Here is a 16538-nt window from a genome sequence, read left to right on the forward strand (position 1 = left end):
TTTCTACTTCAAATGTTTCCTCTGCCATGGGCATTGCTGTCAAGTAATTGGAATTTCCTGCTTGTTTGCATGTTGCTAATTGTGTGATCTTACTTCCAAGAGCTCAGGGCTGTCTCTGGAGAGAGTGCTTATTCATTAGGCCTTTTATTCTGTCAAAGATCATTAGAGTGGTTTGATAGGATTGATCCTTCCTGCAACAAACTAGCAGGTTTTGACCTTTTATTTTCCATCTGTACAAATGACCTCTATAAGGATGGTCCTAGAGTCTTTTCAGTGGCCCAGCTGAGTTGAGTGTGGCTCTCTGGGATGCTTCTGATGCAGGGGGAGCAGTGGCAGCCTGTGCTGCAGCATTGTGAGCCAGGAAAGGGGGAAACCATGTGAGGTGTTAAACATCCCCACTTGGAAAAAAATGGTGAAAAACTGGAAAAGACATAGAAAAGCAGTGTGCATATTTTGAGACTGGAATAGAAGCCTTGGACTGGCTTCAAAGGAGGAGAAAAGCATGCTACGTGTAGTCTTCAACCCCAGGGGAAAAGCAACCTGGAGAGCTGCTGTTGCACAAGTGCAGGGACCAATGGCCACACACCAGCATCCCTGGAAAAGAGCTGGTAACCACAGCCACAGCTGTGTGGGTTTGGTTCAGGGAGGCTGGGAAGTGCTCTTGCCCAAGTGGTGTCTGCCAGCAATCTCTGAAGTAGGGTTTTTTCCTCTTGATGGTGTCGATACTGATGGTCAGTAGATTCACTGTGAACGTGGAGCTCCTAAGGGAGCAGCTTTGTGTTAAGCTGTAGTTTTTTCATGGGCAGAGGTTAAGGAAGGTACAATAGGAAGAGACAATAAGAACTTACCCCTTGTGATCACTGCTCTCTCGCTTCTTCTTTCTGATAAACAGGAAGGGAGGTTGTTGACACAGAATCAAAAGATGAATCTGACACATCTACTTAAAAGGTCCACTGTGTTTTGTGCACAGACACCACTGATGTACTCTGGAATTCAGAGCCACAGAGATTTGCAAGCTGGGGGTGTCTGCTCTTCTCTAGGCACTCCTATTAGTTTGTGTTGTGCAGGAACCAGATGGGCTTTTGGTCTGACCTGACGTGGCTTGTGTTTGTCATGATTATCATTGCCCTTGTTGCTTCTGAGAGTGCAGGTTCCTGTTACCTGCCCGTCAAGCCTGGAGCTATGGTGGAAACTGAGGAGGACATGTAGAATTGTATGAGAGTATTACACAGGTGTTTCCACTTTCCCCTGAGCTCACGTTGCAGCAGGCCTTTGTCTCTTCCCCTTGTACTACTCCTGAGGTGTGTCTTTTCTCCTATGTCTGTGCTGCAGGAAAATGGGAGTGCCCGTGGCATCAGTGTGATATGTGTGGTAAGGAAGCAGCTTCGTTCTGCGAGATGTGCCCCAGGTCCTTCTGCAAGCAGCACCGGGAAGGAATGCTCTTCATCTCCAAGCTGGATGGACGATTATGCTGTACGGAGCACGATCCCTGTGGGCCTCACCCTCTAGAGCCAGGAGAAATTCGTGAGTATGTGCCTCCCATAGAAGCCCTGACTAATGGAGAGGACACCCAGCCACCAGAGCAGCTGCCTGCAGAGGTAGACACAGAGGCAGACACAGACCTGAGCGTTCAGACCCTGGACAGCCTACCTCAGTCTGTGGCCCTCAGACTGCAGTCACCAGAAAAGCCCCCTGCTACCCTGGCGCTGAGGCTGCCATCATCAGACAAGCCCCCCACCACCCTTGCCCTGAGGCTGCAGCCGTCAAACAAGCCCCCCACTACCCTGGCCCTCAGGCTGCCTTCACCAGACAAACCACCCGCCACCCTGGCTCTGAGACTGCCACCATCAAATAAACCCCCCGCCACTTTGTCACTGAGGCTGAAGCCATCCAACAAACCCTCCACCACCCTCTCGCTCCGGCTGCAGCCTTCGGACAAACCTCCCACCACCCTGTCACTCCGCCTGCAGCCGTCAGACAAGCCCCAGGCCGCCCTGTCCCTAAGGCTGCAGTCAGAGAAGCAGCCCATCATCGTAGCGCTGCGGCCTCAGCAGCCCGACAAACCTCCCACCAACGCGGTGCTCTGGCCCCTGGATGAGTCCTCCAGTGACACCTCGCAGCCTCAGCTGCCGAGCAAATCTCCTCCGGGATCACCACAGTCGTTGGATGAGTCGCTTGTTACTGCTGGTGCCCTGCAGCTCCAGCTGTCAGACGAGCCTCCAGACACCCCTGAGGTTTTGGGGTTATCGGACAAGTCCCTCATTGACACCGGGACCCAGCAGCCTGAGCTGCTGGATGAGTTCCCCACAAAATGCCTGCATCCTCCACTGTCTGACAGACTCCTCGCCACGGTGGGGACGCTGCAGTCCCAGCCGGCAGATGAGCCTCCTGAGGCCGATCAGCTCCAACCACTGGATGACACTTCTGCCCAGAGCCCACAGCCACAGTCTGTGGAAGAGGATCCCAGCTCTGTGGTGCCACAGGTCCCAGTATTGGAGGTGGCTTCCAGTCCTGAGGTGCTGTGGCCTCTGCCCATTGCAGAAGTCCCCGACTCCCCTGTCTCACGGATCCTGCCTGCAGAGAAGGCTCCTGGATCGGCAGTGCCACGACCCCTGCCTCTAGAAAATGCCTCCTTCTCCACTGCAATGCGGGTCCCAGCCACAGAGAAGGCTCCTAGCTCTGGGTCACCCCATCCCCTGACTCCAGAGAAGGCTCCTGCCTTGGGTATGCCACGGATCCTGCCCACAGAGAAGGCTCCCAGCTTAGGGGTGTCGTGGCCCCTAACTCCGGAGAAGGCCCCTGGCTCCCGGTCGCCTCACGTCCTGACTGTGGACAAGGCTCTGAGCTCTGGGGCCCTGCGGATCCCACTCACACAAAAGGCTCTCTCCCCTGGGGTGCTGCGACCCCTGCCTCCGGAGAAGGCTGCTGACTCCGGGGCCCTGCGGGTCCTGCCTCTGGAAAAGGCTCTCAGCTCTGGGGTGTCTCGGCCTCAGCTCTTGGAGAGACCTCTCGCTCTTACAGCCCCGTGGCCTCAGGCATCAGACAAGCTGACTGCTGCCGTGGCTCCTCGGCCTCAAGCCTTGGATAAGCCTCTGGCTGCATCAGCTCCAAGGCTGTTGCTGTCGGAGAAGGCGCTGCGACCTGTCGACCAGAATGCTCAACCGAAGGAGAGAGGAGCCCCGGCCATGGAGCTGAATCCCCAGCAGAAAGAGAGGACCATGTTAGCTGGGGAGCAAATCTCTTGGTCTGCTGGGAAGGTAGTGACGCATGTTGGACAAGTACCGTGGCCTACGGAGAAACTACAGACGCACGAGCAGACCCACTGGCCCACTGCAAAAGCCCTGATGCCTGCTGAGCAGCCTTCCCGGACAGCAGAGAAACCACCAGAGCCAACCATTCAGCCCAGCTGGGAAGTGGCCTCAGCCCCCGCAGAGCAGACCCCGTGGACATCAGAGAGATTGCGTGCATTCGAGCAGACCCCTCGGCCAGCCAGGGAAGCGCCAGTGCCCCCAGAGCAGATGCAGTGGCTTGTCACGAACATTCAGACAATTGACCAGATTTCTTGGCTGGGTGGAAAAGCACAGACTCCTCGGGGGCAGGACCCTTTGCCTGAACAAAACACAGCGTTAGCCTGTAACCAGGATTCTGTCTGTCGTGAGTTGGCCGACTCAGAGCCAAAGTGAGGTTGGTAAATATGGGAGGCAGGTTTCAGTTGTTTAATGTTTAGGGAGGGGGAATCTTTCTTTTGTTTTTTTTTATTCACTTCCCTGAGCCCAGCCCCTAACCCATGCACATCCCATCCATATTCTCTCATGACATGAGCAAGGACATTCTCTTAAACCTGAGTCTGGCCCAAGCAAGGGGAGAGAGCATCCGTGACCTTTTCCTCTTCCTTTAACAAATGGTAAAGCTGAAATAAAGAGTCCACTCTGGGTGAAAATCTCCAATTCCATTGAAATGGTCACATTACTGATCCAGCGTGTTCAAGCTCCAGGTCTGATTCATAGGTGGGTTCCCAGGTACAGCCAGGGGCCTTGCTTTCATTACTACATTTAAAGGAAGGAGATCAGTCAGGCTGCCCTGGGACTGAAGAAGTTTCAGGATCAGGTGGTGAGCAGTCAGGTACATGTCCTTGCCAGACTCTAGAAGCAGGGAAGGGATTCTTGTTGTCTGCCCAGGTCTCTGTCCCTGCAGGGCGTTGCTTTGTGAGGTTTATCCGTATGTTCACTGGGATGTGCTGTGTGTGTGGTTTGCTGAAGGACAAGGATCATCTCCAGTGAGCTGGGAGAGGAGCCCCTGCACTCACTCAGTGCAGTTTTCTCCATTAATAGGCAGTGTCCATTCAGGCTCCTTTGTACAGAGCTGCATCTGGCCAGGCCCGAGAAACAGGAAATCTGGAGGAAGTCAGGGAAAAGAGAGATCTTGGAAGTAGTCGTCTGGCAGTGTTTTCATTCTTGTGTCTTAATCCTTTAGCACAGGACATGTGGAGTGCTTTCCTGCCCTTGAAAACGTAGTGACCCGTAAAGCAGCAATAGTGGAGCAGGGCAGAGTGGGTTCCCCAAGGTGCTGAGCTCTGCCCTGGCAAGGGAGTGGTGCTCCCTTTCAAATTTCCATCCAGTCTCTTCTGTCTCAATGTGAGCCAGCGGACTGAGCAGTCCTTTCTCCCCTTGCCTCAGGCGTGTTCAGGACGTGTTCCCATCACACCTGGTATTGCCAGCAGCAAGCAAAACCTGACTCGCTCACTGCACAGCGCAGAGGCAAGGGTTCCGTAGCTGTATCGGGACCCATCTCAACACCTTCCCCTTGGGCAGCTTCTGGCTTAACTCTTCTACAACCAAAGGAGACTTGAATTAACTGGACTGTGTTGGGGTGAGTGTGAGTGTGTGTGTGTGTGTGTGTGTGTCCTTCCAACTGAATTGTAGTTCTCACACTGGAACATGGTGGGCTCCAGCAGCTGGCTGGCTTTCTTTTTTCCTCTTCTCCCTTTTCCAGTGAAAATAGATGTTTAGTACCTGGTAGTCATCAAGCTGGTGTCCAGACTAGGCCTGCTGAAAGCCATTCACTCAAGCATGGAGGCAGAAGTTGGCTTGGCTGTGGTGCTTGTGGGCCAGGTGGTAGAGTCCCAGGGCCCTGCAGCATCTTGCGACCACCGGCACCCTCGCAGGCAGGAGGAGGAGGATGGGCCTCCCTGGTGGCAGTGCCTGGGCTGGATGGGGTCAGTGTCCTGCCAAGGAAGCACTGCTGACCAGCATTTTCCCACTGTCACAACACATTACCTCTGTGGTTTGCCTGAGCTCCACCAATCTGGGGCCGCAGCCTCGGATCTCTGTGCCGCCACCAGACCCTCACGCAGCTCCAGTGTGTGTATCCTTCTCCTTCCAGGCTGATCCACAGGTCCCTCCCCAGAAGGGAAGCGTTCAGCTCCAGGCCAACCCTCTCCCTCTGACATGGGAGGGACTCGACCCTTTGCTTCCTTGTTCCCACCTGGCTTGCAAGTGCCTGCTGCTCCCAGAGCAGACAGTCATGAGCTTTGCAGTTTTCTATGAAGGGAGGCAGACACCTGTGCCGAGACAAATCCCAGTCTATTCTGCTTTCCTGACTTGTGCACCCTGAGACAACGTCCTCCTGAAAAGGCCGGGTGTGCTGGGCACGAGGGGACATTACCAGTGCTATGGTGCATCTCTTCTCTAGTCCAAATCATTTCAGATCCTTTGTAGAATAGCTCACGGCTTGGAAAAGCTTTATGGCTTATGGAAACTTACTTGTTAAATGTTGTTTTTTTCCGGGAAGACTAGCAGGTCAGTTCCTGCTTGCTGCTGAAACTGGGGAAATACAAGCAGCTTATGTTTCTGCGTGACTCCTCCAGAAAGGGAATCAGGACAACTCAGATCCATTGAGAGAGAAGATTGTCTTAAGGGCATTCGTTAACTTTTTTAAACAAAATTAAAAAAAAAGAAAAAAAAAGGTAATGACGTTCAGTATATTAAGTATTTATCATGTGTGAGAAGGAAAATAAATCTTGAATTTACATTTATAAGCCTTCCCATGAGCTGGACTTAGTCATGTAGATTGTGTAAGTAGGGTTCCCTCAGTGCCGGTGCCCAGCCAGCTCCCGCTGTAACCAGAGAGGTCTCTGCACTGCTCTGTCCACCTCCGCTTTGCATTGTCACGTGTTAACTCGCTACTTGTTTCATGAAAAAATAAACTGTGAATATTTTTGGTGCAGGCTTTTTTAAATCTGTAAAATGGAGAAGTTCTCAACGAATTCTCATGAGAGCAGGTTTGAAAAGATCACTTCTATAAATCGTGTGCTCCCGTAGCAGGTTGAGGCTCACGGCAGCAGCCGCCTTTCACGCAGCAGGCGCTTACCCAAAAGCTTGTTTGGAACAGTGAATGTGGATTAAACTGTTGCATGGCATTTCCCACAGCCTTCTTCATTGCAGCTGACTGTACCCCATCTCTCCTCTTGTCTCCCTTTTCCACGAGGATCCAGGTTTCCAGCTTGCTACCTTCCAGCTGCTGTTGGAAGGTTGACTTCAGCATAGCTGGGAGGCTGCTTGGTAAAGTTGGTGTTGGGGAACATCACAGAAGGAGGAAGTCAGGAAGCTCCTCTTCCCTCCTCACCCTCACCGGGGCCCTGGGTGATGCTCTGTCAGATCGGGGGGCTTTTCAGATGGAGTAGTGGTGCTTATGGGAGTGTCTGGCAGTGCTGGGTCACCTTAGCAAGATGGACAAGGCCTGACCAAATGTGGAGAGAGGTCCCAACAGCCTTGCCCTACCCAGGCTGCCCTCACTGGCATGGAGCTGGAGCTGGGGAACAACTTTGGGCAGCAAAACTCTGGTGAAGGAAATGTGGGCTTGTGCACTTGACGTGACTCTTGCTGTGGTGGCAGCACTGCCTTGGATGAGGAGAGGGAGATGTCTGTGCCGAAGCAGTTGGATTCGTTTGCGGCAGTTCATTGCTGCCTTCAGAGTTCAGTCAGTTGGAATCATGGGGAGTTTCAAGGTAGAGGACAGTGACAAAGTAACTTGCTGGGCTCGGAGCTTTGCTGCAGCTCCTGCCAAGGCTGTGGTGCTCTTTTGTTGCATTGGAGGGATCCAATCACCTGGTCACTAAATCTCAGGTCAGCCCTAATTGCGCCCAAGGTGGATGAGAGGTGACTCTTGCGTTGATTCACTGTTGTGGAGTGCTGTAGAAGCAGAGTCAGGGGTGTAATTATTTCTGCTCAGAGCTCTGCGGTCCCAGGGAGGCTCACAGGAACTTCCCAGGTTCCTGACCCCATTCCCGCTTGTGGGAATGACTCCTTGGTTCTGAAGGGGGTGAAGGCTTTGCTCCTATACAAACGCTTCACTAGTCAACATCTTTGCTGTCAGGACAGCCTGGCTTCCCCTGCTCAGAGCAATGGGCTGTAGTCAGTGGCCCTGGCTTCCATCCCACAGTAGGAGCAACTTTAGTGTTGGATTTCCACTGTGGGTAAGAGAGTCCTAGTTGACCTTTGGTGATGGAGTTCTGGTGAGCAGTAGCAGTGTGGTCAAGGACTCAAGTGTCCAGGCAGGCAAGGAGGGTTGCAGAGGAGGAGCCACTGCAGGACCTGTGGGATGTGTGGGCAGGAGGGGAGCAGGCTTGTCCTATCTTCCCCAGTGCTGGACTGGGGCCCACTGTCAGCCAGGGCTCTGGTGAATCTAGCAGGAAAGCTACCACTGTAAGGGATCATCACCTACTGCACATCTCCAGATGCTGACTAGCTGATGGTAGCTTGCTTTATTGCTGTTCTCGAGTTAAACTTTTCCTATTTAACAAAAAAAAACCCCAAGAACCAGATTCACTTCAATACACAAAGTATCCGGGGAGGTACGTGGGAGTACGTGTTAATTCAGGGTTAAACCCCTGCAGGCAGAGGCTCTGAAGGTGTGGCTGGTGTTAAAATTTAGAAGAGAGATGGTTGAATCCAAAGGACCTTAACAAATTAAGGTGGGACAATGTGTTGCTAGAAAAGCTTCAGTTCACTTTCAGTGAAAAAAAAGGAAGAAAAATTATGAAAAAGCGGCCCTAACCCTGATGCCCTTGGCAGTGGTTTAGCCTGAGCACACTGTGGTAGTACCCTGCTTCTACCTGGACACCACAGGCAGCATTCTGACAGGGCAGGGGGAGTTTGTTTGAGAAACCTCAGACCTTCAATACCTTCCGTTTATTTTTAATTTCAGCCTTAACTTCTGATTTTGCTTGATGTTTGGAATAACCATAATTGTAACCTGCTTGTAATGTGCTTTGCCCTAAATTACTGATGAGGCTTTTGGCCTTTGCCAGCCAGTGTGTGTTAAAGCAAAGTGGCAAATCACGCAGCTACTCTGAAAGTCTGGAGGGGGGATGCTGTGTTCGATCTCCCAGGCTTTGCCCGTGCTAATTACCCCCCTGTGAGAGTGATAACACTGGTGGTATCATTTGCAGCAATGGCTGCACCTCTTGCAGCGGCATGGACTGGGCTGATGGGTGCTCGGGGCTCCCAGGGCCTGGGACATGGGACACTGGAGCCTAGGGACTGCTCCACCATGTGCCTGGCTTCAGCAAGAGTCTCACCTGTGGGGTGGCAGTGCCCTTGCTTAGCAGGAGGTGGGAAAAGGCAAGATTCCTGCTCCAGGTCCTCCAAAAGCAATGTAAGCAAAGCTCAGTGCAGGGGACAGCTTGTATGAGCTTGGGCTGGAGGAGTGGCGGTGATGAACAGTCCCTACAGCACTGAATCTACCTCCTAGGGAAATCTGAGAAATGGGTGTAGCTATGGCCTATTTCAAGGTAAAGTTTTAATCAGTTTGCCCTTGGCAAGACCCTTGGGCTATTGTGGTGCTATTGTAAACCGTTGGCAGCTTAGCACAGTAGGGCTGGACTCACGGCTCCTGGCCCGTAGGCTGGGACTTCCTGGCCAGCTGAATCCCATCCCTGTAGAGCTGGGTCTGTGTGACTGAAACAGGATGAGGTGTGACTCAGTTCCTTCAATTTATGAGGGTTTTGAGACTCAAACCAGTGTGCCAGTGGGCCTCGTGGGGAGCCAGTGGAGCCATGTGAAGCAAAGCAGGCATCCGCTACTGCATGTTCTTCGTGTCCGTTTGGTACTGAGCTGGTTTCAGTCTTTGTTTCTTTTTCTGATGTTTCCAAGTTGTTGACTTCAAGGAACTGGGTTTTGTGTATTTTTTTAGACACTGGGAACTTGTTAAATGGAAAAGCAGCAGCACTGGGAGACTCAAGGTGGAGCGTGGCTGGAACTGAAGGCCCAGGCTGACATGGGTGGGAGGTGGGATGTGTTGGCAGTGGCTGGCACAGGCAGGAAGCAGCTGGAAGGTGGAAGCCTTTCAGCAGCAGCACTCCCAGCCCTGCATATCCGTGGTGCCGAGGTCACTGCTCTGCCAGACACTTAATGTGTCCCCATGCCTGGCTTGGAATGTCCCCTGGCTTTGAATGTCCCCTGCTGCCCTCCAGTGCTACATGCTCTCAGCTGGGGTCCTGGCTGCCAACTAGCCAAGGGTCCTGGGGAGGGTGGCTACCCATTGCCCCTTCCTCACTGCCCAGAGACAGGGGTGGGCCACTCATAGCAGCAGCGTTAAGTTGCACTGGAGTTGTGAGCAGGAGGTTTGCTCGTGGGGGGAACCTTGGTGTGAGCAGCCCCTCGCTGCCTTCACCCCAGGGTCTGCTGCCCACAGGGTGACAGTGGATGGGGGTTCCCTGCAGGGTCCTGTTCCACAGGCTCAGCCAGAGGGAAAAGCACTGGGAGTTGAGGAGCCCAGCCAAGGCAGGGGCCAGCCAGAGCACTGCAGGGGAGGACATGGGGGTGCTCAGCCCTGGCTGGGACTCGTCTGTCAGTTCTAAGCAGGAATGCCAGAGCAGGTGAGAGAAAACTACATATTTCCAGCATGTATATTATTTTTAGAAGAGGGAGAGGGGAGAGTCTTGGACCATTGATTACTTTCATTTTGCTCCCCTTAGACTGTTGGCTGTGTATGTGAAACTTATAATGAAAAGAGGGTTGCCCTGCCCAGGTGCTCCCAGAACATGTACTGTAATTCTTTGTATATAGAAGAAAAATTACTGTAAAGTAAAGTTTAACTTTACTCTCGATGTCCTCTTGTGGTTTGTCTTGCCGAGGGGGGCGGGGGAGGGATGGGAAACCCCCAAAAGCCTCGTGCACAGGGGGCGGCTCAGACCACAATGCGTTTTATTTACATTGTACACCTTGAGAGAAGACGCTTAAATAAATCTGCAAAGAATTGAGCATCTCCGAGAGAATAAGTTACCGGCTGCTGCTGGGCCACAGCAGCTCCCACCAATGCCACAGGTGGCAGGGAGGGGGTCCCTGGGGGTGACAGTCCATAGATCCTGGCACTGCACGGCAGCCCTGTGCCACTCCACATGCCAGGAGGAGAGCAGTCCACAGGCCTTGTGCCCTGGCACAGACAGGCCCCAACAGCTAAAACACAGCAGGTAAAACACCGGAGGCATCCGGCGTGCGCCAGCTGCCCAGCCGGCAGCAGCGGTTCCCTTTTGGCACAAGGGCTCAGTGGTGGCAGCAGCTGTAGAAGTAGGGACTGCTCCTCTGGCCCAGGTTGACACTCTTGTCCTCTGGAAGAGAGCAGGAGCGGCAGGCTGCTGGCACATCCACGCCACAAAATGCTGTGTGGCAGCCCCAAAGCTGCTGGTCCCAGGCGTGGGCCCCAGCAGGTCCCATGAGGAGGGTTTGGTGCCCCTGGAGAAGCAGCAAGGCCCAGGGCCACAGCACAGCCCAAGGCAATGGCACAGCCCAGGGTGGGAGGTGCAGCCAGGCTGAGCACGCTGGGGCAGGCCTGGTGAAGAGCTGAGCCAGTCCTGCAGCCTAGCGAGGCTCCTGGACACCAAAGGCCATTATGGCCCAGCTGTGTGGACATGCTGAGCCTGGCCTAAGCAGGGACGAGGATGCTGTGATGGGACCCAACCTCCACAGGACAATCCCCAGCACAGAGCTGCAGCAGCCCCAAGCAGGGCAGAGGTGAGGAAGGGCCCTGCCAGACCCCCCATCGCTCATATTCCACACTCAGCAGAGGCACAGGAGAGGGTGCCTGGGGAGAGGCAGCTCCTACCTACTCACCTGTCATCACCTGGAAGGCGGAAAAGTTGACGTAGTCCTCAGCCACCTTCTGGAACAGCTCATCTGGGGGGGAGAGGTGGCACAGTGGGTGTGGGTGCCCCCGCCAGGCAGAGCCCCCTGGCCCTGCTCTGCCCAGGGCATGGCCCTAGCGAGGGGCTACTCACCCACGCTCTGGCCTGTCTTACTGGAGGTCTCAAAGTGGTCTGCTTTGATCTCTGAAACAAGGGTCCAAGTTGGCACTTGCTGCAGGTGCAGGATATGGCCCAAGGGCTCAGCTGCCCCCAGTCACCCCTCGGGCACAGCTGCTGACAGGGGGCTGGCAGAGACCCAGGACAGGGCTCCTGACCCCTTGGCCCAGCTGGCCACGTGCCTGCCCATGTCAGGACATGCTGTGCCCAGGGAGGTCCCTGGTAGAGCTGGCACCTCACCACACACAGAGCCCTGGTGCCACCGGATCTGCTGCGGGCCCAGGGCAAGGGCAGAGCCCCTCGCACACAGATCCATCCCCCCATGCCCCCCACCCCCTGTGCTGCGGGAGCCCCAGGAAGGGCCAGCAGTGGCTGTACCATCAGCGTAGTCCTGCACATCATGGAAGTCAATCCCCCGCTTCCTCCTGTCTTCCTCCAGCAGGTCACACTTGGTGCCACACAGGTAGATCCGGCAGCCCTGGGGCAGGGAGAGGGATGGGAGGGATGTGCCCATGTCTTTACCAGCAGCCCCCCTGCCCCACAGTGAGGCTGTGCAGCCCCCCCAGCACCCCTGTACCTCCTCGCAGTTCTGCAGCTCGTTCACCCAGAACTTGGCTCGCTGGAAACTGCCACTGTCGGTGAGATCTGGGGAGAAAGAGGGGTCAGGGTCTGTCCAACGCTTTCCTCAGTGCCTGACCCACCAGTGCTGCCACCACTCCGTCCCAGGATCCTGGGACCTCCCCATCCTCCATGCCCTTACCATAGCAGACGATGGCAGCCCGGGCCCCCCGGTAGTAGATGCGGCTCATGGCCTCATAGCGCTCCGAGCCGGCCGTGTCCTGTGGGACACAAGGAAGTGCTTGGCAGGTGACTCTTGGAGATCCATGAGCCAGGGGGTGGCTGGGGATGTCAGCACAGCCCTCGTCTCTGCACTTACCCAGATGCCCAGGGTCACTGTCTGCTCCCCCACGGACATCACCTTGGCCACGAAGGCGGCTCCAATCGTCTGGAAGTGAAGCAGGAGGAGCAGTGGGGACTGGCCCAGGGATGCCCGGAGCATCTGGCCTTGGAACATGGTGGGAACCGGCCCGGGAACACGGGGAAACACACCCGGGGATGTAGGAGGAGTGGGTATGGAAACAAGGGGACCAACCCACGGGCATGAGAGGGATGTAGAGGGGCTCCAGCTCAGGCATGGTGGGAGACAACATGAGGGGACATCGTGCCAGGGATGTGGTCTCACATTGCCAGAGACACGGTGAGGGCACGAGTGGGATACGGAGGGCACCAGCCCGGAGATCGAGAGGGGTGAACACGAAGGGACCACCCTGGGGACATGAGAGCGACGGGGGGGACACCGTCGTGGGTACGTGGGAGGCACCGCGCCGGTGACACGGTGGGGAAACGAGTGCAGGAGGGGTGGAGGGGTCCTATCCCGGGGATGGCGGGGGACAACACGAGGGGACACCGTCCCGGGGATGTGGAGGGACACGGCGGGGGAGCGAGGGCACCGACGCGCGGACGGGCCACACAAGGGGCTCATCCCGGGCAGACGCGGGTGACGCGATGCCGCGGAGGCGCCGCAGCAGCACCGCGGCGGTGCCCGTGTGTCACTCACGTTCTGGTAGGGCCCGGCGCGGAAGCGGCCGTGGGCGCAGCGCTCCACCAGGCTGCTCTTACCCACGCCCTCCTGCCCCAGCAGCACCACCTTGGCGTCCACCCGCCGCCCGCTCATCCTCGCGCCGCCGCCGCCGCGGGCGGGGCCGCCCCGGGCGGGGCGGGGCCGGAACCGGGCGGGGCGGGGCCGGAACCGGGCGGGGCGGGCCCGGACGTGCGCAGGGCCGGGCGGGGCGCGCGGGCCGCATGGCGGCCGCCCAGCAGGCGCGGGCCTGAGCGCCGGGCCCATGGGGAAGTACTGCGCCAGCCTGAGCGTCCTCAAGGGGCCCTGGGACCAGGTGTTCGCCGCCTTCTGGCAGCGCTACCCCAACCCCTACAGGTGCGCCCGGGGCCCTCCCCGACCCCCCATGCTCCCGCTGGCCACCCCCCCATCCCGATGCCATCTGGGAATGCTGCCCCTCCTCCTCGGCCCAGCCCTTTCCCGGGGGTCCCGCGGGGGCTCTGCTCGTCCCCCTCCAGCCTTCTGGGATGGGTGCACACAGCGGCGAGCTGGTTTCTCCCTCCCTTAATCCCACGGTGCCTGATGGTTCCCAGCCCCTGGTGGGGCTGGCCGGGAAGGAGCAGGGCTTGATGTTTTCTTCCGCCGTTTTAGCAAACATGTCCTGACCGAAGACATCGTGCACCGGGAGGTGACACCGGACCACAAGCTGCTGTCGCGGCGGCTCCTGACCAAGACCAACCGGATGCCGCGCTGGGCAGAGCGCTTCTTCCCAGCTAACGTCGCCCACTCTGTCTACATCCTGGAGGACTCTATCGTGGACCCCAAGAACCGGACCATGACCACGTTCACCTGGAACATCAACCACGCCCGTCTCATGGTAAGTGCCGCGGGCGGGAGGGCACAGGGGGGTGGAGGGGGTCCAGCAGTGCCTACAGCCGGGCTGTGCCTCCTGCAGGTGGTGGAGGAGCGGTGCGTTTACCGGGTGAACCCGGAGAACAGCAACTGGACCGAGGTCAAGCGAGAGGCCTGGGTGTCCTCCAGCCTGTTTGGTGTCTCGCGGGCCATCCAGGTGAGCACTGCTCGAGCAGCACTGTGTGCCCCCCTAAAGCTCCTGCTCCCCCCCTTTCTCTACCCATTCCTTGTGATGGTTTTTACACCCTTTCCCCTTGTTCCCCCAGCACTCATGAGCTCTTTGGGCACCCAGAACCATCACTATCAAAGTCACTGTTTGTGACTTCTCAAGCTGGGACAAAAGCCCCAGGGGCTGTGTGTGACAGGGAGCTGGGCTTGCACCTTCACTGACTTTTCCCTTGCAGGAGTTTGGTCTGGCCAGGTTCAAAAGCAACGTGACCAAGAGCACTAAGGGATTTGAATACGTGCTAGCAAGAATGCAAGGTGGGCACCAGGGGCAGGATGGGGCTGACCGGGACGGGTCTCTTGGAGTTAGAGGTCACACTGGGAACACTCCAGTCCATGGGCAGGTCGCAGCTTGAACTGATCTGACTGTGAAATCCTCCTCCCTTACCTTTGCCCCATGCCTTGGCACAGCCTGCCCTTCCTGAGCGGAGCAGCCGGCCAGTGATTGCAAGGCCAGGCAGGGGTGGAGTGCAGTGCAGGCAGGACGGGATGTGACAGGGCAGCAGTGACGTGCCTGCGGTTCCCCTTTGCAACGTGCCCTGACGTGCCGAGGTCAGGAGCACCAGGCTCATCTGCGTGGGGAAGTGCCTTGGTGCCGAGGCGGCTGGGCAGGTCTGGCTGGCACTCCAGTGCCGGGACAGGGCTGGGTTAACAGCTTCCGTGTTATAGGAGAAGCTCCATCCAAAACACTGGTGGAGACTGCCAAGGAAGCAACCGAGAAAGCCAAGGAGACAGCTCTGGCTGCTACAGAGAAAGCCAAGGACCTGGCAAGCAAGGCAGCCACCAAGAAGAAGCAGTACGTGTGAGGGGCCAGCTGCACCAGGACAGATAGAAATCTCCTTAGATTTTATATTTTTAAAGAAACTGTACAAGTCTGACAATCAGCTGCTGTTAGACCCTTTCTGAGATGTAATTATCATTAAAGAATCTACTCCCACCTCTGATTTGACTGGGACTGGCCTGGCTAGAGCAGAGCCCAGTGCTGCCCTCCACTCTGGGGGTCCAGCCTGCTGCCGGGATCACAGGGAAGACACAGGCCAGGTTTTTACCAAGTGCCTTTACTATAAAAGTGTGGGGTCTGTACAAAAGAGCGGGGTGCCTGTGGGAGCATGAAGACATTGCTTAATGCACTTGTTTCCCCTTTCTGTCTGTCCAGGGGCGGGACAGCCCTCCTGTAGCTATGTCTGCAGTGAGCAGCACTGCCACGTGCCTGGCGGTGCACAGGGGGAGGCGTGAGGGTTTCCCCATGACAGCTGGGCCCTCTTCCAGTGCCTCTCCCAGTGCTTTGCAGTGCACTCACAGTGGGTGCCACAGTGCGGTGCCAGCCCCGTGCACCCAGTGCCACAGCCAGTGCTGCCCAGCAGCCCAGCTGCTGGGGGCCAAGCTGGGTGCTCACCCCCACCTGTGGCCCCTTATCCTGGCTGTGATGAAGCCAGGGAGGCTGCATTTCCAGCAGGAAGGAGGCAGGCAGGCAGTGCAGGGAAGGCAGTGGGCACTGTCAGGATTCCGGGCTGTGGAGGCTGGAGTAGCTGTGGTCCCTCCCGGTGCCGAAGGCGTGCAGCAGGTCCCCACCGAACACCACACCATCCACCTCCACCTCGGCATCCTCTGGGCACCGGGGTGGGGAGCCCAAGTCAGGACCCCGGCTGCTTTTCCTTTCCTACCCACCCTCCATCCTTCCCCTCCCTTACCTCCCTCGGAGGGCTCTGAGAGCTGGGATGAGTCTAGGCTGTCAGCCCGTGCCCGTTCCCCGTCGGTGGGTAGGAGCAGCCATTCCAGCCGCCGCCGCAGGCTCCGCTGCCGGTCTCGCAGCCGGTCCTTAGCCCTCCGTGCCCTCAGCTCCTGCTCCTCCAGCCTCTGCGGGGACCCAGCGAGCCATGAGCGGGGCAGAGCTGAGCGGGCCTGTTGCCACACGGGGTCCCCCGAGTGGTACCGGGGTCATCCCCCCTCACCTGGATGTGAAGCCGGGCACGGTGTAGGAGGCTCAGCGTGGTGGGACGGGCCGGCCCCGCGGCCACCGGCACCTGCTGCTTCAGCCGCTCCAAGCAGCACCGGAGCTGGGCTCTCCTGCGGCCGGGCGGGAGGGGGACGACACGGCGGTCAGCCCGAGGGTGGGCGCACGGGCAGAGCCACCCCCTGCCCCGCCGCTCCCCCCACACGCCCCGGTACCTGTGCTTCTCCAGCGCGTTGTGCACCGACCTGCGGGAGGAAGAGCCGCCGGCGATCAGCACCGGCGCCGCCGGCCTCCGCCACCCACCCACTCTCCCGCTGCTCACCTGACGCTGCTCACGGCCCGGCGCGACCGGGCAGGGCAAAGTGAGGCGTAGCCGTGCTCGGCCTCGGCCAGGCCGGGCGGGTCGCGGTGGTCCCGGTGCTCCAGGAACTCGGCCGCCTGGAGCAGCACCTGGATGCTGGTGGTGGCCGCGGGCTCCATGGCGGGAGGGGGGCGAAAGCCCCGCGCTGATTGGCTGCGGGACACCGCGC

The 16538-nt window shown here is 57.4% G+C and overlaps 4 protein-coding genes across 4 annotated transcripts in view; 2 read left to right on the top strand and 2 right to left on the bottom strand.

Moving 5' to 3' along the window:
* NSD1 (nuclear receptor binding SET domain protein 1) overlaps positions 1-6225 on the top strand; it is a 58259-nt gene extending 52034 nt beyond the window's left edge. Inside the window, exon 22 of the mRNA XM_017828077.1 lies at positions 1333-6225. Within this exon, the coding sequence (XP_017683566.1) occupies positions 1333-3683 (2351 nt within the window). The 3' untranslated portion in view covers positions 3684-6225. The remainder of the gene's footprint in view (positions 1-1332) is intronic.
* Positions 6226-10188: 3963 nt separating this feature from the next.
* Positions 10189-13079, bottom strand: RAB24 (RAB24, member RAS oncogene family). The gene is made up of 8 exons (XM_017828126.1): positions 12918-13079; positions 12237-12305; positions 12060-12138; positions 11877-11944; positions 11678-11777; positions 11276-11326; positions 11112-11174; positions 10189-10609 (listed from the first exon to the last, which is right to left on the bottom strand). Exons 1-8 carry the CDS (start codon positions 13032-13034, stop codon positions 10545-10547), a joined length of 612 nt encoding a protein of 203 aa, XP_017683615.1. The 5' UTR covers positions 13035-13079; the 3' UTR covers positions 10189-10544.
* Positions 13080-13130: 51 nt separating this feature from the next.
* On the top strand, positions 13131-14998 carry PRELID1 (PRELI domain containing 1). Its single transcript, XM_017828125.1, has 5 exons — positions 13131-13295; positions 13569-13794; positions 13873-13986; positions 14234-14312; positions 14724-14998. Exons 1-5 carry the CDS (start codon positions 13204-13206, stop codon positions 14858-14860), a joined length of 648 nt encoding a protein of 215 aa, XP_017683614.1. The 5' UTR covers positions 13131-13203; the 3' UTR covers positions 14861-14998.
* Positions 14999-15110: 112 nt separating this feature from the next.
* MXD3 (MAX dimerization protein 3) lies at positions 15111-16488 on the bottom strand. The gene is made up of 5 exons (XM_017828127.1): positions 16331-16488; positions 16224-16253; positions 16007-16121; positions 15746-15911; positions 15111-15662 (listed from the first exon to the last, which is right to left on the bottom strand). The coding sequence occupies exons 1-5, from the start codon at positions 16486-16488 to the stop codon at positions 15553-15555; spliced, it is 579 nt and encodes a 192-aa protein (XP_017683616.1). The 3' UTR covers positions 15111-15552.
* Between the last annotated feature and the right edge of the window lie 50 nt (positions 16489-16538).

The sequence above is a fragment of the Lepidothrix coronata genome, unplaced genomic scaffold (assembly GCF_001604755.1).
Source record: "Lepidothrix coronata isolate B3197 unplaced genomic scaffold, Lepidothrix_coronata-1.0 Scaffold146, whole genome shotgun sequence".
NCBI lineage: Eukaryota > Metazoa > Chordata > Aves > Passeriformes > Pipridae > Lepidothrix > Lepidothrix coronata.

What these genes read in the sequence shown, in the direction of transcription:
- MXD3 (XM_017828127.1), bottom strand. Translation starts at nt 16,488, where the DNA reads ATGGAGCCCGCGGCCACCACCAGCATCCAGGTGCTGCTCCAGGCGGCC. An exon ending in AACGCGCTGGAGAAGCACAG is followed by an intron (nt 16,122 to 16,223) that starts GTACCGGGGCGT and finishes GCCCGGCCGCAG; the next exon opens with GAGAGCCCAGCTCCGGTGCT. An exon ending in GTGCCCGGCTTCACATCCAG is followed by an intron (nt 15,912 to 16,006) that starts GTGAGGGGGGAT and finishes GGGTCCCCGCAG; the next exon opens with AGGCTGGAGGAGCAGGAGCT.
- RAB24 (XM_017828126.1), bottom strand. Translation starts at nt 13,034, where the DNA reads ATGAGCGGGCGGCGGGTGGACGCCAAGGTGGTGCTGCTGGGGCAGGAG. An exon ending in GCGCCGGGCCCTACCAGAAC is followed by an intron (nt 12,306 to 12,917) that starts GTGAGTGACACA and finishes CTTCACTTCCAG; the next exon opens with ACGATTGGAGCCGCCTTCGT. An exon ending in TAAGACAGGCCAGAGCGTGG is followed by an intron (nt 11,175 to 11,275) that starts GTGAGTAGCCCC and finishes TCTCCCCCCCAG; the next exon opens with ATGAGCTGTTCCAGAAGGTG.
- PRELID1 (XM_017828125.1), top strand. Translation starts at nt 13,204, where the DNA reads ATGGGGAAGTACTGCGCCAGCCTGAGCGTCCTCAAGGGGCCCTGGGAC. An exon ending in TCAACCACGCCCGTCTCATG is followed by an intron (nt 13,795 to 13,872) that starts GTAAGTGCCGCG and finishes TGCCTCCTGCAG; the next exon opens with GTGGTGGAGGAGCGGTGCGT. An exon ending in GTGTCTCGCGGGCCATCCAG is followed by an intron (nt 13,987 to 14,233) that starts GTGAGCACTGCT and finishes TTTCCCTTGCAG; the next exon opens with GAGTTTGGTCTGGCCAGGTT.